This window comes from Episyrphus balteatus, chromosome 2 (assembly GCF_945859705.1).
Source record: "Episyrphus balteatus chromosome 2, idEpiBalt1.1, whole genome shotgun sequence".
In the NCBI taxonomy this organism is placed as follows: domain Eukaryota; kingdom Metazoa; phylum Arthropoda; class Insecta; order Diptera; family Syrphidae; genus Episyrphus; species Episyrphus balteatus.
In genome coordinates, this window is record NC_079135.1 from 42503394 (window position 1) to 42530978 (window position 27585).

At 31.0% G+C, this 27585-nt stretch overlaps 1 protein-coding gene across 1 annotated transcript in view; it reads right to left on the reverse strand.

The window, feature by feature from the left end:
- Nucleotides 1-25426, reverse strand: part of LOC129910739 (uncharacterized protein DDB_G0271670) — a 299705-nt gene extending 274279 nt beyond the window's left edge. The window contains exon 1 of the mRNA XM_055988233.1: nucleotides 25084-25426. Coding sequence (XP_055844208.1) covers nucleotides 25084-25375 — 292 coding nt within the window. The 5' untranslated portion in view covers nucleotides 25376-25426. The remainder of the gene's footprint in view (nucleotides 1-25083) is intronic.
- Nucleotides 25427-27585: the final 2159 nt, after the last annotated feature.

The window sequence follows — 27585 nt, forward strand, 5'->3', positions numbered from 1 at the left end:
AAAATTTTGCGTCTTAGAATTACTGAGCCCTGCAGTATCTGATCGAAACGCATTTGAACTTACATAATTACCTTAATCTTGAGCTTAACATTTTATTCTGCTGGTTTCTTGCAAAATGTTGCTTAATCATTCAACTGGTGTCATACATTATTCAGAGGTAGCAATTATTTATAAATTAAAAAAAGTTTAAATTTTAACGGTCACTGTGGCGTATACGTATCTTTTTTTTTAATTGGAAAATTATGAAGAGTTTAATCCACATTTTTCTATAGCTGAGTTATAAATCAGACTTCTTACTTTACTTTTTGGCAATTCTCTTAATTCGAATATAATGTAGATGAATTTTTCGAAATATTTTAACCGGAATGTTGTTTAGTTGGCTTAATTCCTCTAACGCTCTTCCTAAATTCGCTGGAAAAATTGCAATTTTCATTTTTATGCATAAAATAAACGACCCTGAGAATAGCTGAGTAATTTCAACTCCTATTCTTATGAAACTGCTTATCGCTTATTAGCATCAAGAAAATCGTGCATACAAAAAGTAAAGTGAAAATATAAAAAAAAAAAAAAAACTCATACCCAAACAGTGTAATAACATCTAAATTACCATTAGCGATAGAATATTTTAAAAACAAAACAAACAAACAAAAAAACACTCATAAGCTCAAAGAAAAAAAAATCCATGAACTTGACTCACTTTTACTGGTTGACTACTGTATCGAAATTCATTTGAAAAAAAAAAAAAAAGAATTATATGAAATTTATTCGTAAATATTAATAAAGCAGACAAACTCCAGACGGCTGTTGTTTTTTTTCTGCGAACACAAAAACGTGTTAATTAGTCAAAATTGTTTGATGAGACTATACCTACATTGTAACAAGAAATTAAGATTTCTTATGAAATTATATATGATTGCCAATAATAATATTTATTAGTTTGTGTGAAAAATAAAACAAAATATTTAAAGCTATATCAAGACATTATGATTGCTCGATTTATGGTTGCCATCTTTGATGTAAATATGTAAAAAAAATGTAAGTATTAATAAAATTTGTTTTGTCTTTTTTTGTCTGACTTTTTTTTAATAAATTGAAAAATCTAATATAATTTCGTCATAAATTTTAAGAAAAATAAAAATAAAATGTATATAAAAATTCAATTAAATTGGTTAAACAATTGATTTCAAGTTTGATAACTGCCAAATAACAGCATATAATTCTTGCTTTTGTCGTAAAAATAGTAAAAAAAAATAATACAAAAAAATAGTTAAAAAAAAAAACCTTAAAGGGGTCAGAAATTGAATTATTGAAATTATCTTAAATAGAAAAAACAAACGTGAAATTCGATAAAACTTCTTTAATAACTATAAACCAACCCTAAAAATGGTGATAACACTGATCGGCAACGAAAATAGAGCTTGAACCAAACCATACTTTTTCTAAAGGATTTTTTTGTGCTGATTCTGAATCCAAAGTCAAAACTTCACTGGCACATCACGTTTTCAACATATTTTAATATTAACAGGTCAAAAACGCGTTTTTTGTACTTTTGACGTTGAATTTCATCACCGTTAAATTTTTTTTTGCAAGGCTACTTATGCAATCTCCAAAAGCCATATTTAATCGTCTTAAATACGTAAATTTTTTTGTCTAAATAATTTTTTTCTAAAAGTTATTTGAAATAGAAATATAATGATATCTGAAAATTTTGGTGGTTAAGGTAACTTATTGTTTTTTGAAGCAGATTTAAAGTCAGTTCCAGTTTTTGACTCCTGATTTGAACGAAAAAAATATTACCTAAAAATATACAGGGTGTCCCAAAAGTTTACGTCGAAACGAAAACGGTAGATAGAATAGGGGGTGACAATTATCAGAAAAATAATAAAAAAAATCGCAGCCATATATTTTGTGAGTTATGCGCATTTGAATAAAAGTAGAAAAAATGGTCACCCTGTGACGGTTTATTATGTGCCGTGACTACAAATCTTAATTTTTCTCATTTTTTTCTTTTGTTACGGAACCTTGAATAACCCTGCTACCAAATGCATTCAAAAATTTTTACTCAGCTGCATCAGTTTTAAAGAAAATTTCAATTTTTTGGCCAACTAAGTACTAAAAAATTTTACATGACTCTAATTCAATGAACCGTAGTGTAAAAAAAATGCACTACGATGTTTCGGCAAGTTACCTTTAAAGTTGGTGAGTTCAATTTTCTTTTCAAAATGGTACAACATTGTTGAGAATATTCCATAAATAACCGAGATAAAATTTATTTTCTTATACAAAAAAAGAATTTCCATAAAACAGCCAATCTGCAATACACCTCAGTTGGCAACCATTATTATGCACAATTATTGTTATTTTGCCAAAAGAAACTCAATTTTTGTTGTCGGCCAATTTCTGAGTCTGCCATTTGTCTGGCTAAACAGCCAGCACAGATGTAAGAACGTTTACTGTCACATTCAAATGCACAAAAAAAAATAAAGGAAAAACAACAACAACAACACTATTGGCATATACAATTTTTGATTATTTGTGGGTATACTCTGTTCTAGGTTCTCTAGTCTTTATCGTCCTCGACTTTTCGTCTGGTGTTGCAATTCTGATTCTGATTCACTGAGTGTATCTTTTTGGGATGAGATACGAGTAGTACCTAGGTATTTTTAGAAATTTTTTTACCAAACAAAAACAAATATTTTTGTCATTGCTGGTGCTTTAGCTAAGAGTAGGTACAACTACTGTTTTTGTTGTGCTTCTTAGTTTTAAAGACTTTGTTTTTTTGATTTTTTAATAGAATCGATGTAAGATTGGCTCGAATTCCTTTTTTACCAGAAAAAAAAAGTAAAAACAAACAACAGCATCTTCCAATGGTTGGGTAAACCTATATATTTGTTTTTTTTTTTTTTTGTAGCACGGATCATTGCATTTGTTGTTGTTGTGTTTAGTGTTTTTGTTATGTTGTTGTCGTCGCTTTAGTCGTTTAGAGAATCTGGCAATGTGCAACAATGTTGCAACCAATTAAGCAATTTTATTCGATGTTGTTCAACTATTCTATTTGAGGAACAAGTATTTAATTAATTAAGGATAACACAAACAAGTGAATATCAGATTTAGATATGCTCGTACACACGAGTCATTTAACCAAATTGCGGTTTTGTTGGTTTTTTTTTGTTGGAAGTTAATGGCAATGTTTACGTTTTCAATCGAGCGGTAATATTTTTTTTTTTTTTTCTATAATTCGAACTGGAAAATGTTTTTGGTACTTCTTTTGTTGTAAAAGTTAAGAATTCTAAGATTTTACGAAAATTTTGCAACTTGAATTCAATCTTATATAATAAACAGGTTTTTTCCTTGGTGCTCTCAAAGATTGTCCATCAGATAACTTTTTTTTCCGGTATGCCACAGGGCAGCTATTTAGGGTCCATCCTATTTATTTTATTCATAAATGATTTACCTTCTGTTTTGAAGCATTCAAAATGTCTTGTTTATGTGAATGATGAAATGATTTTTTGGTTTTTGAATTGTTGAAAAAGGATAAAATTCATCTGAACTGTATAAATTCAAAGTCTTTCAAACTTACGTTTTTTTTTGTATGGGAAATCTTCAAACGCGGATGATGAGTGCTAAATCTTAATTTTAAGGGCCAAAATTTTTAAATAATTTTTTGTTAGGTATTTCCAATATAATTTTGAAATGGGAGTGACAAAACTCGATGGTCATCTTAAAAAAAGCACCCTAATGTATACATTAGGGTGGGTCAAAAAATCGAAATTCTTTTTTTTTTTTGATTTTGTACTCCGAAAAATCGATTGCTAGACATCTCTAGAATATACACAACAAATATGAGCTCTTTATATTAATGGGAAGGTCCTCCGCTTCTCAATTTACCATTTCTACATCAAGCTTCTACTAAAAAAAAAAAGATTTTTTTATTTATTGATTTTTTAGCAAATTTCTTTACATATTCTTGTATGAAAAAAGGCCTTAAAAACTTTTCTCGTTTATCTAACCGTTTAATAGATATTTGAGATCCGAAAATCGAGAAAATCTTTAAAAATTCGTTTTTTGTTCTTGATTTTGTAACAAATTGAAAGAATTATAATAATCAAACGCGCAAGACATATTCTTGTAGGAAATAGATTTTTCCACAAAAGAGGTCTTATTAACTTTTTTCATTAATCTAACCATTCTAAAGATATTCGAGGTCAAAGTTAAAAAAAATTATAAAAATATTTTTTTACTTTTCAAAATTTTCCAATTCACTGAAAATTCATTATTTTCAAATTAGCATTCTTGTAGGGGCTTAAACGTTCTACAAGTAATTCCTTGACATCAAATTGATCTAAATCGCAATGCATTCGGCTCATAAGGAAACTATTGAAATCAGTGGGCATTACTACATATACCTTAATAATGTTTTGAATTGAATAATTGATACAAAATAAATAACTGTATAAAAAACAGTCACCATCGTCTATGTACCCTATAAGTTGATTAAATAGTTCAGTCAATGGGAAAAAATCTGAAAAAAAAGTTGTGACGTCAGCTTAGTTTGGATGCAGTATTGAAGAGGGGTTTATCCTGAGTATAAATGCAAGTTTGCGTATGGTTTGGTCTTGTGGGGCGTCTGACATTTTGAAAAACGCATCTCGAGAATGACTGGTCGGACAGAAAGCTTGCAAGTATTTTTTAGATTGGAAATATAATCATCTTTGTTTCTTTTTTTAATTTTAAAAGTAAGTAAGCATCTAGAGAATCGTAAAATCTAAGCTTAAGTTTGTACGACTTTGTGAAAAGATTTTTTTACAAATCTTGAATAATATAAAACATGTAAGTAGGGTGGTATATACATAACTATTTTTAAGGTTACATAGTATAGATCGAAAAAAAAATTATCGATTGCATAAATTGTTGATTCTTGCCGATTTTTTTGGTTGCTATAATGTCGATTTCGTTAAATCAATGGTTCCAAAAATGTTACATTTTTAAATCTCGACTTAAAAATCAAAGTCGATCAAATGCACATTACATATTATGGTTTTGTCAGAAAAAAGGTTTCGTCAAATTGTACATGAAAAACAATTTTGCGGGTCAGCACCCATATTTTTGCTTAAATCTTAATACTCGTTCCCAAGGAAGACTTGACAACAATAATATTCTCTTGGACAAAATATGGCCGTCTAAAAGCTGGTGCTGTCATGTACAAAAAAAAAACCCTGAGAATTCAAGACGATCAAACAAATTCAAAGAAGAATCAGGTCCAAAAAGGAACTTACGGACTTTTTTTTAATATTTATCTAATAAAACTCAATATTAGTGTACATAGGTATACAGGGCATCCAACTGTCCCGAATGAAAACCATGGGTTCCTAAGGTTATTTTAAGTCGAAAAACTTAAGAGGTAATTTTCTCGTTTTCGTTCCGTTTTCGAGTTATGATGGTTTTTATGATTTTTGCTCTTTTTCCCTCATATACCCATTTATAAGAGCTTTTTCTAAGAAGCACAGATTGTATCCTTGGACTCTGTTAAAGGTCTTGTTTAAAGTTTTCTGTTTTCTAAAACAAACCTTCACAAAACTACAAAGCACCTTTTTATTTTATTTGTTAAATAAAGAATACTGTGTTTTTCAAGGCCAATTAACTTCCCTATCTAATTAATTTCATTAAATTGCCATTTTCATAAATACTAAAAGCAAAGACTTGAAAATAAAAGTCATACCCAATAGAAAAATACTCCTCTATCAAGTCTCACAACCAGTGCCGGATTAGCCTCAAGGCAAACTAGGCAGCTGCCTAGGGGCCCCACTTCAGCTAGGGGCCCCTCGCCCCGACTACGAACAAACAAAATTTCTTGGAGTTGTACCTTCAATAAAAAAACAGCATTACATTTGTATTTGTAAAAATAAGAAAAAAGAAGAATAAAAAAACGTTTGCAAATCATTAAACATTAGCCCCGTTCCATTGGAGGTGGTAGTTTACTCATGAGTTGATCTAGTACTATAATTACCACATGATCTTCTACTTCTACCACTGATCTTCTATTTTTTTTTTTTTTTTTTTTATAATGAGCGCGCACTAAAGGGGTTTTGGGTACCCTTAATATACATGTGTTTATAATGAATTTTTCCTGTTTTTTTTTCGGTATTTTTGATTAGTGAAAAATGGAAAATCAACCCAGAACAGTCAGCTCAAAATATATCACGTTTAAATACCAAGACAAATACTGGTCTATTCGAATATTATTCCAACGACATCGAACCAGAGTTTAGTAACGAGATGGTGCCATTAAAGCTCTTCATGTTGCAATCAGATAATATGTCAGAAAAATCTGAGATTGTGCAATGCACAATGTGCATGCAGAGAAGTTAGAAGTTAATATAGGCACCGTTACAAATTTATTCATAATGAATTACCCCAAATAAAAACATAACTTCGAAAACAGCCAAAATGACGTTTTTTGGCATTTTCTAACGGTAATATTTCAAAAACGGATGCCAATATTATATATAAAATTTTGACTTCAGATTCGAGTTCAACACATCCAACACTACTAGGAAAGTATATTTTGGTTCTTGTGGCAAAAACCTTGTTGACCAGTGTTATCAATTAAAAAAAAAACTAAACCACCCACACGCGTTTTGAACGGGTTTCAAACGCGTTTAGGACGCGTTTTGGATGCGTTTTGGACGCGTTTCGGACGCGTTTCAGATGTGTTTTCCCAGCAAACGCAGAACTACAGAAAAAACCGGTGAAATATGTACGTAAAAGAAGTACTTTTTTTCCACTGAAAAAAGATAGGAGCTCGGGAAAAAAATCAGTTGTATACTTTCTGTATATAAGAATACGTGAAGCAGCTATCTCTTTCTTGCATGCAAGATGAAATAAATTTCCCCTCCATTAATAGTACAGACAAATATACTTCAAAAGTGCATCAGCTTCCACTTCTGGAAGTGGTCCTGATGTACATTTTCCAGTACTTTTTTACCTACAGAAAAAGCACTGAAACTTGTACTTTTAAAGTACTTATTTGGAGCACTTTCATGGGTTTATATCCGTACTGCTAAAATCCATATTTTAATTTCATCTGAAAAAAAAAAATCTTCAAAACAAACAAACAATTCTTTTAAACTATTATATAATATTTTATTGGAAAAACACAAAATAGTTTTTTTTTTTTTTGAAAACAAAATACACTTAAAAAAAAGATCCTTGGGCACGCGACTGTGGCCTGGCCAGTTGAAAAAAATGAAAAAGAAAAAAATACTCTGCGTCTGCAGTCTGCACTTTGGTGGTAGTTTTTGTATCTTGTTTTGATTTTTTTTTTTCTAAATGCTCAAGGCTGAAGCTGCTGTAAACTCAGTCAATGATGTCTGGAATTGATCGCCACTAAAAGACAGAAAAATCAACAACTTTATAATTTATCAATTTTATAATCAGCATACCTTTATTTTCCAAATCAATTGGTGGTTGTTTTTGTATCATTTTTGTATTACTTTTTTTTCTAAATGCACAAGGCTGAGGCTGTGCATTTTGATGGTGGAAATACATTTTTGTGGCGTGCCGAAGAATTTGTGTGGTACGTATTGTTTAGAGAAAATAGTTTTCACAAATAACAAATAGCGTTTCGGACGAATTTCGGACGCGTTTCAGATGTGTTTTGCAAGCGTTTCGGACGCGTTTCAGATGCGTTTTTGGCTCGTTTCAGGCTTGTTTTAGACGCGTTTCAGATGCGTTTTGGACGCGTTTAGACGCGTTTCAGACGCGTTTTGGACGCGTTTCGGACGCGTTTCAGACGCGTTTCAGACTAGTGATGGATAGTTCCGGAGCCAAATAGTTCCTGGAACTAGTTCCTCACTCGGAACTAGTTCCACTAGTTCCCCAAAATTAATTTAAACAGTTCCATCGTTCAGACACAGCCACACACAAAAGAAAGAAAGAAGAAGAGGAACAAGAAACAAAACGAATGCGAATATATCTCTGTCTCTGTTTGAAATACTCAATACACACACGCATGTCATAGAATTCTCATCCAAAGCCAACACACATGGATGCGAACGAGTTGAGCGCCAAAAATTCACAAACCAAAACCACAACTACTTTCTTATGAATCATGCTCACGGACATGGAACTACATTAATAGTTCCAGTTCCAGGATCAGGAAAAAATATTCAAATTCATACTATTTCTTATTTTGATGCATTTTATTGAAAAAAAAAAACTTAAATTCTAGATAGTTCCGCGGAACTAGTTCCAGGAACTTGTTCCGACCGAAAAAAGAACCGTTCCATGTTCGTTCCGGCTTTGGAACTGTTTTGCGGATCTCTGTTTTGTGTAATTTGCCTTGTCTATAATAATAATAAAATCAAAATTGAAACTTTTTCGTATGATTTCTCTTTCCAGTTTTATAGGTAATGAAACCGTAATGCCGACTTATAACGAGTCGATTTTCGCCGTGCGGCGAAGCTTTTTGGCGTCAGTCGAGTCGTGTGAACGTAAGCCGCACGCGACTAAAGTGACAATCCCCATACTAGAGTCCTAGTCGACTTAAGCCGTGAGACATATCATGTGGTTAAAATCGACTCGTGAAAAGTCGGGATAGGTATACCTTATTATACCTTTTGAATCTAATATATTTTCTAATAACTTATCGTTAATAAAAATTATCTGTGAACCATCAAGTTGCTTAAATTTTTTTGTTGAGATATCACTACAATATTTATTATAGTTATTTCAAAACTTTTAGTTTACATTTATAAAATGACATGATAGGACACCAGATTATATCCGATTAGTCTCTAGTAAGTTACCTGCACAAATTTCTAACCTAACTTAAAAATAGCTTATGATATTGAAAAAGCATAGGAAAAGGGCCCAAGAATTATTTTGCCTAGAGGCCCATGACATGGTTAATCCGGCACTGCTCACAACTCAAACTTTCAATCAGTTTATAGATTAAAAAAAAAAACAAAAAAAACTAGCTTAAAAATAAACATGCCACCAAAACACGAAAACCTCCGCTCCAAATTTCATCAACGAAATCCAATTTCCATTAAATAAAAAAAAAAAATAATAATAACAAACTTTCGCTGTGTCAAAGCATTAAAATACTCCCTCAAAAAACTGGACAAAACGACCAGGTAAAAATAAAACAAACAAACTGGTAGAACAAAAATGAGGGGACAAGGGTAGATATCTCTACGATATCTATACCACAACAATAGCCATAGCCGCCAGACAGAAAAAACATCAAATTTTCGGCAATGTCCCGCTTCCATATAAATATAAAAATAGGCATGGTATACAAGTAAATTACCGTTTATTCTTCTAATGACCTAGAAATTTCTAAAGCGGCACACCAAGTAAACGGCAGCAAGCAGACGCAAAAAAAAAGGCAAAGCCACACTCACACACCGATGAAGCACACTTCAAGGACACTGCTGGTGGAGGTGTGTTTGCGTTTGTGATGCACACAGTTTGCCCCTTGCACCTTGAGAAGTTTTTTTTTTGTGTATTTGGAGGGTTGCCAACGTTTTCATTTATTGTATACTTTTGTTGTTTTATATTAAACTAATTTTCATAAAATAATTCCATCGCATTTTATAGTTAGAAATTTAGTTACGATAATTTGATTTGACAGTTAAAAAAAATATATGGTAACCCTAAAAGTGTTGCGTAATAATACCTTATGGCCTGCGTCATGTTTGCATGGCTTGTGTCTATGTCTAGACTCCAACAAACCCGGTGAAATATTTACTAAACAACTTGTAGACTTGCAGAAGCTATGCCAATGCCAAAGCTAACGCAGTTGGTCTCGTTGGTCATCAAGTCGTGTGACGAAACGACAAAGACGACGACGACAACAAACACGACCGACTGTATTTTAGTGAAGCTGATTTTTGTTTTTTTTTTTATTTTGTTTTTTTTTTTTTTTTTTTTTTTGTTTTGGATAAATACCTACATATACCTTGATGTGTCTGGCAAAAATGGCTAAACAATGAAAGAAGGGTAGAGGTGTGCCAAGGGGCAACGTAGACGTCGCGTCATCATCGTCGTTGTCGGTTGGTTTACAGGAAGCAAAACCAGTAGACCAAATGATTTTTTTGTTTTTGTTGATTTTTTTTTTTTTAATTTTATTATTTTGTTGGAATTCCATTGCGTCTTTAGCAGGTGATTTACTACGAATTGCAAAATAAATATACATATAGTAGCAATAAGACTGCATTATATTTAGCTAAGAGAAAAAAATTCTTGAGAGCTTGAAGATGAAAATTACGTAGGTAAATTAAGGAATTATTTTTTTTGTAAACACCCGATTAAACCTTTTAATCTTATCTTAACAACTAATATCAGGGGCGTATTTAACGGGCATCTATTAATCAAATTGCAATACTTTCCACTTCAAAGAATGCACCCTAGCCATCTCTTCTTTAATATGTTCTAGGCCCTTCAACAAGAAAGCTTAACGGTCAATCAAGGCTGAACAATATCTTTTTGGGCAAAGTACTCAAAAATAACTGTGCACTCAATTGTATGGGCGCACTTTTTTTCATTATCAAAACAATTTTTCTTTTATCATTTACAGAATTTTGGAATACAGATCTTTGGTATTTTCTTTGCAGAAAATACTTTGAAGTAAAGTATCTCCCGAATTAATTTGCATGTGGCAATGACGTACCCTGAACACCAAAATACAAGTAATATTTAGCCAAGATTCTTCATTATGTACATATTTCATCAAATTGTTTTTTGTTAGTTTATAGTTATTTGTTTTTTTTTTTTCAAAGGTAAGGGTTTATTTCTCTTTTTTTGTAACGTCTTTTATTGCCATTTGCTGACACAAAACTGAAATATTTAAGTAGAACACAAACTCATATTCCCTAATTTTTCCTCTGCGTAGACTGTCACATAAGGTTTTATGTAGAACATAAATCCTTAAGTTTCGTTTTAGCAAACGCCTCTTATACACTGTTATACTTAATTTGTTAATTGAATATAAATTGTTCAACAGGCAAGATAAAAAATGTATATGTTTGGAATATACAGAATTCCAAAAAGCAGAATAATGGATTTGCAGAATTTTGAAAACAGAATTTTGGATTTACAGAATTTTGAAATACAAAATAATATTCAAATACAGTATTCAAAAAATGTAGAGCAAAATCTTTTTTTTTTATAGGAAGTCTGAAAAATTAAAAATCGTCTAAAACACTCAAATTTTGAGATAGACGTAACAAATCAACTGCAATCGTTTGTTCACCTCAAATTCTATACACATAACAAATATTATTTTTTGTCTACCCTCCGTTTGGGAGATATTCAAAAAAGAATTTTTTTATAGCAAGTCTAAAAATCATTTTTTCTAAAATTCCCAAAAATATCGTTTTTTTTTCATTTTCGAGAAATGATTACAAACCAAAAATCATTGTTTGTCCACCCTGCGTTTAGAAGATATTTAAAAAACTAATTTTCAAAATTCGCAACAAAAATTACGTATACACCACAGTGTATCTACTGAAAATTTCAAAATTCCCAAAAATTATTTTTTTTTTTTTTTTTTCAAAAATTCAAACGGCAATCGTTTATCCAACTCGAGAAATGGATGCAAACAAAAAATTATCGTATGTCCAATCTATGTTTAGGAGATATTCAAAAAATAAACTTTCTACTGAAAAATTGCAACAAAAGTGTATGCGTACACTACGTCTATCTCAAAATTTGAGCGTTTTAGATGATTTTTCATTTTTCAGACTTCCTATATTAAAAAAATAATTTGCTCTAAATTTTTTTTGAAGGGTGCCCAACTAACAATTTTACTTCCACAAGGGTCTAACGAAGCTGTTTCGATTTTAGAAATATTGCTTGTATACGACCATAGAGAAGCCCATCTAGCCCACCCGAGAAGCTTGATAGGCCTTAGAAGAGTCATATGCAAGTTGATTGGAGAGACTCATAACATGTCTTTAATGCCTTATAGAAACAACCAACATTTGAAATTTGAAAATGTGTATTATTGTTGCAGGCTTTTATTTTTATTTAGAAGCTCTGAGAAGACTTGTCGAAGGATTGTGAAAGTCTAAACGAGATATATCCCAAATAGAATAAAGAAAAAAAAATGTTTTTTTTTTTCATTTTTTTTTTTTTTGTGTACCTATTACATTTTATTTTTTCATTTTCTTCTTTGTTTTCCATCTAGATTAGTTTTGCTTCTGAAATTAAATTTCCAAATACAATTATATTGAGAAAATAAAATGCACGACTGGGGTCGCACGAACTTGCTCTTAGAGTTAAAGTTGTTTAAATTTTTAAGACTTTTTATATAGAAATTTGGAAAAAAAAAATAAAATTCGGTTTTAAAAAAAAATAAAATAAAATCTGAAATTAAATTGCCCTCCAAAACAAGTATGCAGTTTTGATTGATATATTAACATGCATTTTTAGAAAAAAAATTTTCAAAATCGTTAGAGCCGTTTTTTAAAAAACTAATTTTTTATAAATAATTTTTTGGAAAAAAAGTTTAAAAATAAAATTGGTATGCCATTTTGTAGAAATCACTAATCAACATCTAAAAACAAAATTTCAAAAGAATTAAATGTACCGTTTTCGAAAATTTGATTTTTCAAAAAAAAATTTTCAAATTTTTTTTAAAAATCCAAAAATTATTTTTTCCAAAATTTTATTTTTGGCTTATATTTAAATTATATAAATGCTTCTTCACAAAAAGTTTCGTTGAAATCGAATAAGCAGTTTTGGAGATAATCGGATTTGAAAAAAACGGTTCTATGGCAGGTACAGTTAGTAATGATTTTCAAAAAAAAAAATTTTCATTAGAAGATAGACCTAAACTTTAAACTAACACTTGAATTTTTTAAACAAAATCGTTGGAGCCTTTTTCGAGATATTTCAATTTTACTAAAATCGGTATATGAAAAGTACCGTTATTTTTGGTCCAAAAAAATTAATTCCAAAAACCCCTCTGTAGAGTCGCCAAATAACGCTGCATACCAGGTTTGATATCAATCGGTCCATCCGTTTAGGCTGTAGCTCCTTATACAGACAGACTGACAGACTGACAGACTGACAGACTGACAGACTGACAGACTGACAGACTGACAGACTGACAGACTGACAGACTGACAGACTGACAGACTGACAGACTGACAGACTGACAGACTGACAGACTGACAGACTGACAGACTGACAGACTGACAGACTGACAGACTGACAGACTGACAGACTGACAGACTGACAGACTGACAGACTGACAGACTGACAGACTGACAGACTGACAGACTGACAGACTGACAGACTGACAGACTGACAGACTGACAGACTGACAGACTGACAGACTGACAGACTGACAGACTGACAGACTGACAGACTGACAGACTGACAGACTGACAGACTGACAGACTGACAGACTGACAGACTGACAGACTGACAGACTGACAGACTGACAGACTGACAGACTGACAGACTGACAGACTGACAGACTGACAGACTGACAGACTGACAGACTGACAGACAGACAGACTGACAGACTGACAGACTGACAGACTGACAGACTGACAGACTGACAGACTGACAGACTGACAGACTGACAGACTGACAGACTGACAGACTGACAGACTGACAGACTGACAGACTGACAGACTGACAGACTGACAGACTGACAGACTGACAGACTGACAGACTGACAGACTGACAGACTGACAGACTGACAGACTGACAGACTGACAGACTGACAGACTGACAGACTGACAGACTGACAGACTGACAGACTGACAGACTGACAGACTGACAGACTGACAGACTGACAGACTGACAGACTGACAGACTGACAGACTGACAGACTGACAGACTGACAGACTGACAGACTGACAGACTGACAGACTGACAGACTGACAGACTGACAGACTGACAGACAGACAGACAGACAGACGGACTTCCGCGACCCACTTTTTTGGCATTGTCTACCATCGTAATGTCATGGAAAAATGTTATCTCAACTTTTTTTTTTTGTACGAATGCATAACTTGATATATAGTACCTATATCGCAAGTAAAAACTTCTTACTACTTGACGCATTTTGCTGGATTTGAACCTTGTACATCCTGATTGATAGTCCGGTACCTTACCCATCGAGCTACTCAGGTATATAATAAAAGAGTTTCAAATTTGGACTAGTTGAAACCAGAGCTTCCTAAGGGCTTCGATTTAACTTCCTGATGAGTTGCACTATCTTAAAGAATATGGTGACCATTTGTGTTTTTTTTTTTTCAAAGTTATTATTTTTGGTTATTTTCTGTTTTTTTTTTTTTTATCTTGTAAAAAATTATTTAATAAAGACTAAATAATATTATATACTGATTGTCAAACCATGTCATTATTAAAAAGATGAAAGAGAATAACTTGTTACTCAAGAACAATTTTTTCTGGAATATCTGAAAAATTCGGTATTTTTAGACTTTAGAGGTTTCACCCGGATGCCGTCAAACCCCATTTTTCCGAAGCAGAAAAAAAATCTTTAATTTTTTCGGGCTTTTGGCTTTTTCTTAAAAATTAGAGAATTAACTTTGTTTTGAACTTAGATAAAAAATCTAAAATGTCCATCACTATTTTATATTTAAATAAGTGGAGAAGATTAAAATCTTGTTTTCCTTTCTTCTCCACTTACTTGAATATGAACTCCGAATTGGTCAGTAAACCATTTTTAATATCACTATTTTAAACCAATTACCGATATGAAAAGATTTACTTTTTCATTTATTTCTTTATAACAATGAATAAAAAAAAACAAAAATGGTCACCATAATGGCACTTATCCAAATATTTCTTATTCTCATGAGTTTGCCTGACAGTTTAAAAAATTTAGCTTGTACTCACTTTCACAGGGCTTCTAGAAATAAAATTAGGGAGCCTAACTTCGCTTATGCAAACTTATAAAATTAAATGCTTTTTAGAATGTTTTGCTTGTACTTAAAGGACTTCTACAAATATAAATAAATATCCCCTAACTTCGCTAAGGCAAACATATAAAACTAAAAGCTTTTCGCGCATGCGCCGGAAATTGAACTTCTTTTTTTCTCACACAGAGATGCAAAACATACAATTATGTAAGTCGTTATATTTGAAAGTGATATTAAACATAATTTTCAATCAAAAACAATGATTCAACAATTTTTTAATTCAAATATTAGAATGGAGTAACTATAACACATTTATTTTGTGGAATATTTGTTTAAAAAGCCAAAACCGTTTAACTACGGTTTATTTGAAATTCAACGTAATTTTTTTTTTTTAAATGAATATCACGACTTATATACTATTGACATAATTTTGGTAATATAGAACTATAATAATAAATGCATTTAAGGCAATTGTATAAGTTGTAGGTACTTCTACCATACTAAAAAACCTACCTAAGTCATTTTTGAGTCTAATAATTTTCGAATTGGATAAAAAAAATACATAGCATTCATATAGATTTTGTAAGCAGTTCTAATACCTACAATTTCTTTTGCAAAGCCATTTAAAAGAAGTCAGTTATTGGCTTTTATTTCTTGTGCTTCTACAATGGAATTTCATGTGGCCATATTGAAATTTAAACGAAATGTTTTCATTAATACTTGTAGAAATTTTTAAATTCCACTTGCACTAGGTTTCTAGGAAGCGGTTAACGAAAGTTAAGCCTCGGAAGTTTGAATTTTCGATTCACAAACTAAATACAAGCCCTGTAGCGATAATAGCTGCAAGAAATTAAAGATCCTAACCTTGTGGAAGTAAAATTGTTAGTTGGGTGGACAAACGAAAATTTTGGGTGTACAAACATGTACAAAGGTGGAAAAACATATTAGACAAGTTTGGTTCAAAAATTTTTACCTTAGTTTCATTGGTTTCAGGATTGAAAAATTCTTTAAAATCTCAAGTCATAAATGCAAAATATTGTATATAATAACATAAACAGCGACGATAATAAGAATGACCATCGTTGGATATGGATTCGCCAAAAGTGTGTATTTCATTATAAATGCAAACATTTCTAAGAAAACCAATAATTTTGTCTTTGGTAAATAAAACCTTGATGTCATTTGATATACCATAAAAATCGACTCCTTTCATGCATCGACATCGTTCAGCAAAAAATTAACAAACGCATAAGTCTGTTGCGGATAAGATATTATACCAACATCAAACCAATTAGCAATGTCAAATGATCATAAATTAACGTCATGTCAATTATAACAAACCAATTCATGCTGCGCGTAAAAACCAAAAAATTTTTGTTCCCAAAACCGAAAAAAAATTCTCTGCAACCAAATATACATCACGACATAATAATAATAAACAACGACAAGGTATAAAACAGTTTTGTGTTGTTTGTATTTTTCAGGTTTAAATAAAAAAAAAGGAAACAAAACCAATGGCGTGCGAGACATGCAATTTGTCAACGACACCAAAACGCATACACTACACAGACAATATTATAAGACATTTATTTCAAGACAGAAAAACCAAAACCAAAAACTTTTGTTTCTGTTTTGTTGGCTAAATCGCGGACGAATGGCGTTCTTTCCTTTTTGGCGTGTGCTGTGCATATGAAATGCCATTTCTTTTCCCAAAATAAGATTTTTCCAAAAAAATTTGAAAAAAAAGAAGAAGAAGAAGTAAATAATGATTAAGAGGTGAAAAATTGCCAAGAACTATAAACGCTTGTGATTGTATAAAGAGGGAAAAGGACTCAAAAAGAGGAAAGAAGTTGACAAGACAGATGGTGATTTGAAGTTCTTCCATAACCAACAATGGGGGCTAAAAAAAAATGGCTTATGGCTTCGCGTTTTTGATTGTCTTTAGCACAGATAACACAAATAACGCAAAAAAAAACAATAAAACGCATCTGGCTCGAAAGGACGTGAGACGTTATTGGAAATTCGTAATTTTATGATTGGAGTAGGAGACTGTTTATTTTTTTCCTATCATGACATTAAGACATTAATTGAAGAAAAGCACGCAGAAAATTATAATAAATGCCCTATAAGTCATGAAAAATATGATACTTTTGATTTGGGGCTAAATTGGGTTGCTTAAACGTATATTTATACTTTTGAAACAAAGGCACAACGCCAAAACCGCGAATCTGCATTTTTGGACATTTTCACTTTAATGCGTCATTTTACTTGTTATCGGTCCCTCTATTCACTGCCTCGTTCCGGATCCTTCATCTGTTGCATAAGAGCCTAAATATCAATTTCGTTGGCACAAGTTTCCATAAGAATGCATGAGTTTCCGAAACTTTGAAGCCGTTTTTCTCAAAACTACAATTTTGCAGATTCGTGGTTTTGGCTTTGTACCCACGATATGTATGTACATATAATAGCTATTTTTGTGAAATAATTACTTTTATTGACGCCTTGATTTATTTTGTTTTCTAATAATAAGTGAAAAGTGATAAGTGATAAATAGTAAATGATAAGTGATAAGTGAAAAGTGATAAGTGATAAGTGATAAGTGATAAGTGATAAGTGGTAAGTGATGAGTGATGAGTGATAAGTGATAAGTGATAAGTGATAAGTGATAAGTGATAAGTGATAAGTGATAAGTGATAAGTGTCAGTGAACTGGGCACACGCTTCCATAATTTAGTGATTCCATTGCAAACTTAGCAATGCAATGAAACTCGACCACTCAAAAAAACAGGAGAGTCGAAATACCGAAAGTCACTTAAGTAAAAAATTAGTTCAAAAGGTGAATTTGCACGGGTCGTTTGAACGCGACACTACTCGAAGTGTCTTGCACTCCATATGTTTTGATGCAGAAATGTTCCTTGGGGTCTAAATAGTAAGAAAAAAGCTTTTTTAAAATTTTCTATCGAGCTATTTGTTTTTTATGAGCTTAATAAGTTATGAAAAAACGTACTTTTACGTACTTTTTCACACGTTTTTGTTAATAACTCTGTTAATAATAATGGTAGAAACTCAAATAATGGCTCTATTTTTAGAAGAAATATGCCTCTTTTTAACGGCATTTCAGTCAAATTAGTGGCATTTTTATATCTTCAGATATTCGAATCTAAGTCCGTTCATTTTTTCTGCCCAATTCGATTTCACTAATCAAAAAGTTTTTTTTTATAGAAGTCAGGGTATACTTTTCTAATGGTTTTTCGTATGTTGAACTCGAATCCGAAGTCAAAAAAATTCCATCACATCAAGTTTTTGAGATATTACCGTTAGAAAATCAAAAATACCATTTTTTAACAGTTTTTGAGGTTATGTCATTTTGCGTGATAATTTTTTATAATTACATTTGTAGCGGTTTCTTAAAGAACTAAGTTTCTTCTTTTAAAATCCGTTTAAATCATTTCGATATCGCTTTTCTTCTCCGAGAAATCCTAAAATCAATTCAACATGTTTGGTGAATATTCTCTATGAAAAAAAATCTTATGTTCGTTTGGGTTTCATGGCAAATCGCAAAAAAATTTTGCATTCCTTTAAGTTTTTTGGTTAGTGAAAAATTTTCTTACCCATAAACTTACTTTTTTGCGATTTGCCATGAAACCCAAACGAACATAAGATTTTTTTTCATAGAGAATATTCACCAAACATGTTGAATTGATTTTAGGATTTCTCGGAGAAGAAAAGCGATATCGAAATGATTTAAACGGATTTTAAAAGAAGAAACTTAGTTCTTTAAGAAACCGCTACAAATGTAATTATAAAAAATTATCACGCAAAATGACATAACCTCAAAAACTGTTAAAAAATGGTATTTTTGATTTTCTAACGGTAATATCTCAAAAACTTGATGTGATGGAATTTTTTTGACTTCGGATTCGAGTTCAACATACGAAAAACCATTAGAAAAGTATACCCTGACTTCTATAAAAAAAACTTTTTGATTAGTGAAATCGAATTGGGCAGAAAAAATGAACGGACTTAGATTCGAATATCTGAAGATATAAAAATGCCACTAATTTGACTGAAATGCCGTTAAAAAGAGGCATATTTCTTCTAAAAATAGAGCCATTATTTGAGTTTCTACCATTATTATTAACAGAGTTATTAACAAAAACGTGTGAAAAAGTACGTAAAAGTACGTTTTTTCATAACTTATTAAGCTCATAAAAAACAAATAGCTCGATAGAAAATTTTAAAAAAGCTTTTTTCTTACTATTTAGACCCCAAGGAACATTTCTGCATCAAAACATATGGAGTGCAAGACACTTCGAGTAGTGTCGCGTTCAAACGACCCGTGTTTGATTTGCAAAAGGTTAAACTTATTGTGAAAAATCAGTCAAAGTGCAAACAAATGAATTAAGGAATGCAAGGCTTCAAAAATTGAATACATCCTTTTCTGATAGTACATAGGTCCGATCTTAGGAAAAAAATAATAAATCGGCCCAATACAAACTTTAAGGATATGATAGAAAGAAAATGATGTAAGTCAACCAATAATTCGTCACCATCGATTTAAAAATATGTATTACAAAAACAACAAGTGATTGAAAAGTTCAAAACTTGTCAACTCCACACCATTCACATTTGAAAATTTCCAAAATTTATCTTCAAATTCTATTCCTAAATCCTGATATCGCAACATTTTGTTATTTTGAAAACTTACTGAGCAGCCCAAAACACTCAAAAGATATTTCCTTCGGAACAATCCTTCTGTTCATAAATTTAAACGAAAACACACACAACCCTTTTATAAATATCCTTTCTGATCTGTACTTTTTATATTTTATGACGATTTATTTTATACGTGACAGATTTACTGTGGTCCATGGACAAAGTTCAAATTGAAACCGAACGACTTCGTTTTTCATGTCGCATCGCTCTTGCTATGTCGTGGTTTCTTTTTTTTTTGGCTTTGACTTTGTTGCAAGCTCTTATGGACCAGACATAACGTCCGGGTCTCTTTGGGCTAAAGGTTATGGGTAAAAGAGTTATTTTTTTTTTTTTTTTTTATTCACAGTTGTGTGTATGAAAATTAAAACAAAAAAAAATATCCTCAGAATTATTAATAAAAAAAAAATGTTTTTTGTAGGGATTTTGTAGGTAGACATACACATGAGCGTATTATTGTGGGAGTTACAGCAAAAGTCAGTAAAAAAAAAAACCAAGATTAAAACAAATATTGCTTTTCTCTGGCATTCCCAAAAGTCACACAATGCACAATCCTTGTGCGGTTCATGCATAAATGCCAAGTCTGCGAGTAGAATGTCCAACAGTTTTGTTTTTTCTTGTTTTTTTTTTTTACAATGTCTGATGGTTTTGGGATTTGTTGAAAATGTCAGGAGTTCAACCCACCTCCAAGTCTCATTCGAATTTGTTTTTTGTATGAACATTTTTGAATGTTAGGTGCAAGTAAAAATGGTAAGTTGACGAAGGTTGAGTTTAAAATTCAAATTCGAGAATTTGCATTCAGGAGGCACTTATCACCCAGTTGTCTCTGGTATTCATATGCAAAATGTCATCAAATGGAGTTAAATATGTATGTGAAGGAGAAGCAGAAGAGTTAAGGGTAATCGTTGTGTCTATCTATGGAAAGTTTTTCATAGAGAATCAAGTTGAATGGAAATTAAATGCTCAACTTTTGAGGAATAAGACAAATTCAACTTATTGATTGGTCAAATTCAAAGCAGCTGAAACAGGACAACGGCAACGGATAGAGTACCAATCCACTGAACAAAAACTTTGGAAATTTAGAAAGAAAGTATAGTTTATCTGTAAAACAATTCCTATATGTCGTAAATAGATCTTCATTTGCATTTCAAATTTAAATTTGTTTATTTACAAATTTAATTTAATGTTTTATTTATTAAAAAAAAAAAACTTATAAAAGTGGCGTTGAGGAATATTTCTGAGTTTAGGAAAAGATGCTATAAAATAGGAGCGTTAGCAAACGAAACATAATTATCTTGATCCAAATAGCTTTCATGTATGTAGTGTATAATTTATATACTTCAAAAGTTGTTCCTTAAAACATTTTACGAAAATATAAAGATACAAAAAAACTTGGACGGCATTCATAGTATTTTGAGAATCCTGCTATGAGCTTATTTTCAAAATATCTCGAAAGTTTAACCCAAGTTTTAAAAAACGGTTTCCACCACTTAACAGAGCACACTGGAATTGACTAAAAAAAGGTGAGTCTTCGTTGTGCAACAGAATCGTACTACAGCTTGTTATTAATAGAAAAAGTTCCCACCACGTATTGTATAAACTAAATCAATACAATACTGCATTTTAAGGTTTATAAACAAAGTTGATTTTGAAACAACAACATTTTTCAAAACGGGTCGTTTATATAAAAATGGAACAATTAAATGGCTACTGTGGTGTATACGTAACTTTTTTTATATGGAAAAACTAAAACTAAGAGAATATAAAATTTCAGATGCATAATCTAAACAACTTAGTTTTAAAATCAGTTTCAAGCATTTTTAATAAAGGACTTATTAGAATTGTATACACAGAGAGAATAAAATCAAGTTGAAGAATTGTTGTTTTTAAAATAACGTTATTTGAACCTTGTACATATGTAGGTATTTACTTTTTTTACTTGCGATATAGGTACTATAGGGCAAGTTTAGGATTCGTAAAAAAAATCGAACTCGAGATAACAATTTTACATGACATTACGATGATGGAGAATGCCAAAAAAGTGGGTCCGGCAATTCTGTCTGTCTGTCTGTCTGTCTGTCTGTCTGTCTGTCTGTCTGTCTGTCTGTCTGTCTGTCTGTCTGTCTGTCTGTCTGTCTGTCTGTCTGTCTGTCTGTCTGTCTGTCTGTCTGTCTGTCTGTCTGTCTGTCTGTCTGTCTGTCTGTCTGTCTGTCTGTCTGTCTGTCTGTCTGTCTGTCTGTCTGTCTGTCTGTCTGTCTGTCTGTCTGTCTGTCTGTCTGTCTGTCTGTCTGTCTGTCTGTCTGTCTGTCTGTCTGTCTGTCTGTCTGTCTGTCTGTCTGTCTGTCTGTCTGTCTGTCTGTCTGTCTGTCTGTCTGTCTGTCTGTCTGTCTGTCTGTCTGTCTGTCTGTCTGTCTGTCTGTCTGTCTGTCTGTCTGTCTGTCTGTCTGTCTGTCTGTCTGTCTGTCTGTCTGTCTGTCTGTCTGTCTGTCTGTCTGTCTGTCTGTCTGTCTGTCTGTCTGTCTGTCTGTCTGTCTGTCTGTCTGTCTGTCTGTCTGTCTGTCTGTCTGTCTGTCTGTCTGTCTGTCTGTCTGTCTGTCTGTCTGTCTGTCTGTCTGTCTGTCTGTCTGTCTGTCTGTCTGTCTGTCTGTCTGTCTGTCTGTCTGTCTGTCTGTCTGTAGAAAATTTTTATATATAAAAAATTATTTTTTAAAAAAACGGCTCTAACGATTTTCGAAAATTTTTTTTCTAAAAATTCCTTTTTATACTAGAAATAAAATGGCATACTTAGTTTTTTGTAAAAGAGCATTTAAAACGGTATTTAATTATTTATAAAAATAGATTTTATTTTCTTACAGCACTAACGAAATTCCGTGAAAATATCAAATTTTAATTTTTTTCTTATTTTGTTCAATTGAAAACTTTAACATTAGAGTAACTTTTACCATAAGAGCAAGTACGTGCGACCCCAGTCGTGCAATTTATTTTTATTTCGATTTTATTTAAATTTTGAAAAAAAGACCGGCAAAAATTTTTTAATTAATTTTATTACCTAAACTCTAAGTTTGAGGGCAAGTTTTCCAACAACTATTTATTTAATTTATTGGATTTAAGTTTTGCAAATAGAAATAATTTTCGAGAATGTACCTATATTTTAATATAATAGGTAGATGTTGCCGTTCTGATCAAATACTTTTATTTTTTTACACTGACAAAACTTTACGATCTTACCTATCACCAGCAAAATAATATGTTTTTAAAAAAGCTGTTTAATGGGCTAGTTTTTAAAAATTTATTTTCAAAATCAAAATTATGAAAAAAAAATTTCAAACTAATTTTTGTCAAAATTGTGTGTAACTAATGCCCATTTGCTGAAACGAAACTTAAATATTTATGTGAGACATAAACTCTTAAGTTCTACATAGTGGTTTGCACGAACTTCAAATAGTGTCATTAATTCCTCTAAGTTTAACATAATTAGGGAGAAGAAATAGTAGAACTTAAGCAGTTTATGTTCTACTTGAGCAGTTTTATTTAAGAAATAAAGAGAGATTTTCGCTAAAAAAAAAATAATGTATAGGTACTAAAATGACCACCAATTAATTTTAACAATATGATTTAACATACCTTTAGAAATATTAACCATCTTCAGATGTAAAAATTCATTTCAAAAATTGTTGATGGAATTTTCACTCTTTTGTTGTTTATTACCTAAACAAATTTTGACACACACATACTTTTACAAAGTACAAATACATTCACTCGAATCAATCCATTTATTTAACAAAACACAAATTTTATATTATGTTCACTATTTCTACATTTTTCCATTAATTTGAAGACACATTTAACAATATTTTTGCTATAATTGCTCAAAAACAAATAAAAACTAACTGACTTTTGTATTGATTTGACATTTTAATTTGAAGTTCTCAGCGATTTCTCGCATGAAAGTAAATCATTGCTACACTGAGGGAAAAGCCACCATAAAACAACGTGAAATCAATGAAAACCACATCGATTAAACTATAATTCGGAATGATTTTGCGTCGAAGATGAATATTTTAAAATCAACGTGGAAAATAGGTTAATTTTTGATGGTTTCGCATTTTAAAGTCACATAATTCAAAGTAGTTCAACTTTGAAACAACTACGTTTCAATCTTCAATTTATTTCCCTCAGTGTAGGTTGAACATAAATATTTTTTAGCAACTTAGAATAAACTAAGTAAAACATAACAATTATGTTCGATCAAGCTAAGATTAGAATTTATGACTAGTATGAGGAAATGGGCCTAAGTACTAATTTAGTTTTCAAAATTCAATGCTTTTATTTATTTTTAACAGAAAACTGGATCCAAAAATGTCTTGTGGTTTTCAATAAATTTAAACAAAAACAAAAATACTTTTTTTTAAAGCTATACGTTTTTTTGAAAATTTTTTTTTTTCAAAAACTGGTTCAATAAACAGCTTTATTTAAAAACAATATACATACAAGAACAAGTTTTTGGCTTTACAAAAAGGTACAGTATGTTATTTTTGTTGTAACCGTTGATTTTTTATAATTTTATTTCCAAATTAAGTCATTGTTTTTAGAAAATTGCCCCAGTCCAATACAATTTTGTTCTTGTCTTCACTCAGCCTACACACTCTAGCGTTTTGGTAAATTCCTCCCGTTTATCATTCTTTTCAATGGTTGCCAACCCAAAAACCACATTTCATAACTTTGGTGTTCATAGCTCTGGTTTTTCATAACTTCGGTTTTTCATAACTTCGGTTTTTCATAGCTTCGGTTGTTCATAACTTCGGGTTTTCATAACTTTGACACGCATAACTTTGTCGGGCATAACTCTGGTATTCAAAACTCCGTTACTATTTCGTTTTTTAACCTTTTCTTTAAAACAAAATTGACAACAATGTAACGCTAAAAATTCAAAATTTTATAAAAAAAAACATAGGAATTATGTAAAATAACAATGTAATTATTACATAGGTATTTAAATAATTAAAGGTCTAAAAATAAAAAAAGGTAAAATTTGGAACTACTTGGACTTTGTTTTAAATATGTTTAGGTAATATTTTTCATTGAATATGAATAGTGTGTTGTTCTTTTTTACATCAATTAAACTTAATATCTACTTTATATATAATTTCTAGATTTATTTTGCCCGCCATTTTGAATACAAAAATGTAGGCAGTTTTTTTTTATAGGAAGTGTATTATGCAGGCTTAAACTTTGCAACTTTAGACCTAGTAACTAAGGACCTCCTAGATGTCCTATATGAGAACCTGACAATTTCGAAAAAACCTTTTGGATTCTAAGCTGATACTGAAATATAACACTATCGTGGATTAATGGCTCACCGTATTTTCATATAAGTTTTTCTTTATTACTTTGAGATTTAAAGTATAAAAACTTGTAGAATTGTATAATTTTATAATAATGAAAAACGATCATTACCTACTCACCGTATTTCTGCAAAAACGTTTTCTCTTCCGTTCCTTTGACCTTGTAATTCTTATATCCAATTGAAGTGGCAGGAATTTTCATTAAATCATTTCGAACACTTTCATTTCTAAACACCACTGAATCATCACTTTTATTGAATTGATTTGATAACTTTTTTTCTATTTCACTAGCATTTTCACTTTTTAAAAAACTTTTAAAACTATCTTTTTCATTACTACGCTTAACTATTCCACTTACTTTTGACAGCTGCTCTGGTGAGCTGTTAAATTTATTGACAATATTATTTGTCATTTTAATGCTTATTTTTGATTTAATTTCGAAATTATTTAAAAAAGAATTATTATACTTTTCATTGAAATTGTTTTCTTTTCTTACTAAGTTTGAAATATTTACGTCGATTTGTTGATGTGATCTTTCGATTTGGTACCATGATTGTACTGGAATCACTGTTGTTGATGGTAACGTTGTTGTGGTTGTTGAATAATTTAAATTAATGGCCAAATGATGTTCTGATGTGTGGTCAATTGGCACCGCGAGGGAGCTGGCCGATAATATAATAGTAATAAAAAACGTTACTATATACGGTATTAAGAATCGGGCCCCCGCGGCGCCATTGGCTGCATTCGTGGGGGCCACAATAAGTTATTAAAATAAAAATATATTAAAAAAGTGGCTCTTTTACGTCGTGGTTTCTTAGATATTTGTGTGTTAATTCTTTAAATATTAATATCAATTAAAAGCAATAAATGAGATGCAGAATTCAAGAATGTTTTGTTCCGTAATTTCATCAAGGAAAAATAACGTTTTTGGAGAGATTTTTTCAGCTGAAATGAAACAAAAAAAAAAAAACAGACGAATCAGTTAGGAAGCATATTTGTTAGTACATGTAAAATAAGGCAAAACGTTTGCTTTTGCAATGAGGTTCAAAAATCAAAAGATTTTTGGTTAAAGGATAATAGGTATAGAGTCTAGGAAAAACCCAACAAATTTATTAATGGATTTAAATTTGGTGAAAACGTTTCGTTTGTTATAAGGATTAAGAATTTAAACAGCCTGAAAAATTATCTTGAGTGAAAGGATGTTTTTTTTAAGATAAAATTCAGAATTAGTACCAAAACGACTTTGAAAAAAATGGTACCCCAGTGAAAATTGGTGAAAATGTTTCATTTACCGCAGGTACCAAAAATCTAGAAGTCTAATGGCCAATTTCATAAAGCCCTTTTAAATATTTATCAGGCTTTTACGTCCTAAAATGAGGTTTGTTCCATACAAAAAACGTCATTTAAAAATTTAAAAGCCTTTTAAATGTTTTTTTTTTTAAATAAGGAAATTAAGTCCGATAAAATCAATGGTTTTCATACGAAATTTATTAAAAATATTTACTATTGTCATTTAAAAAAAACTAATGAAATTTGGTAACAAAGGCTACAGAGTTCCTCTTACTAAAAAAAAACACCCTTTCACTCAAAAATTTATTTTATTTTTAATTTCTATGATAAATTGAACGTTTAAACATAAGTTCCTAGACGTTATACAGAAGTTTTGGTATAAAAATCGAAAAATATACTTAAAAAATTATATTTTTCTTTTCGAGCTACGAGCATAAGAACGACTGCATTACAGTATTATAATCCAATTTTTTTTTTTTTTTTCAGTATTGTAAAATTTGAATAATTTCAAAAAACCGATTTTTTACTCAATTTTACAGCTACAACCCAAACCTAAACAGATGAGCCGATCTACTTCAAACTTGGTATGTAGCAGTTTTTTGATCCTATACAGAGGGTTTTTTTTTGGAATTAATTGTTTTTTACCAAAAATAATAGGTACCTGTCTTATTTTTTTTTTATACAATTTAGGTACCAAATTTGAATAATGTGCGACCAAATCGTGTATTTTATTTATATTTTTTTTCGACTTTTAATAATCTTTGATTTAAAAAATTTGGGAACTCGAAAATTGGAACTTTTTTATCTTTTTTTTTAAATCTACACGGAGAAAAAAGGGCACCTTAATATAAGATAATGCCGATTTAATCCCACAACCTTAAAACAAAAGGAGATCCGCTTAAAAAAAGCAGAGCCCGCTTAAATTCTGTTAAATTTAAAGATTAACTAATTTTAATGTGAATTTTCATCTTAAAAATATAAATTTAGAAACTTTTTGCAGCAACAACTTATTGGCTACAAGTTTTTTATTATTATTACGTAAAATGTTTCCACATACAAATAAGATGATTTTCCGCTTAAATTAAGTGGATTTCTTTTTAATCTGTACGTTCAAGAAATTTAGAAGATTTGTCCACTTAATATAAGATGAAAGTAATCTTGGAAAAAAAAATATCATGTGTGCAATTCACACGTGGTAGAAGTGAAACCTTAAAAATTATTTTTCTTGCATAAAATAAAAATCGAAAAAATTTACCATTTTTTTATTCCATCACCTTTAAATCCATATCTTTTATATGACAACCTAATAAATTAAAAAATAATAAATTTTAA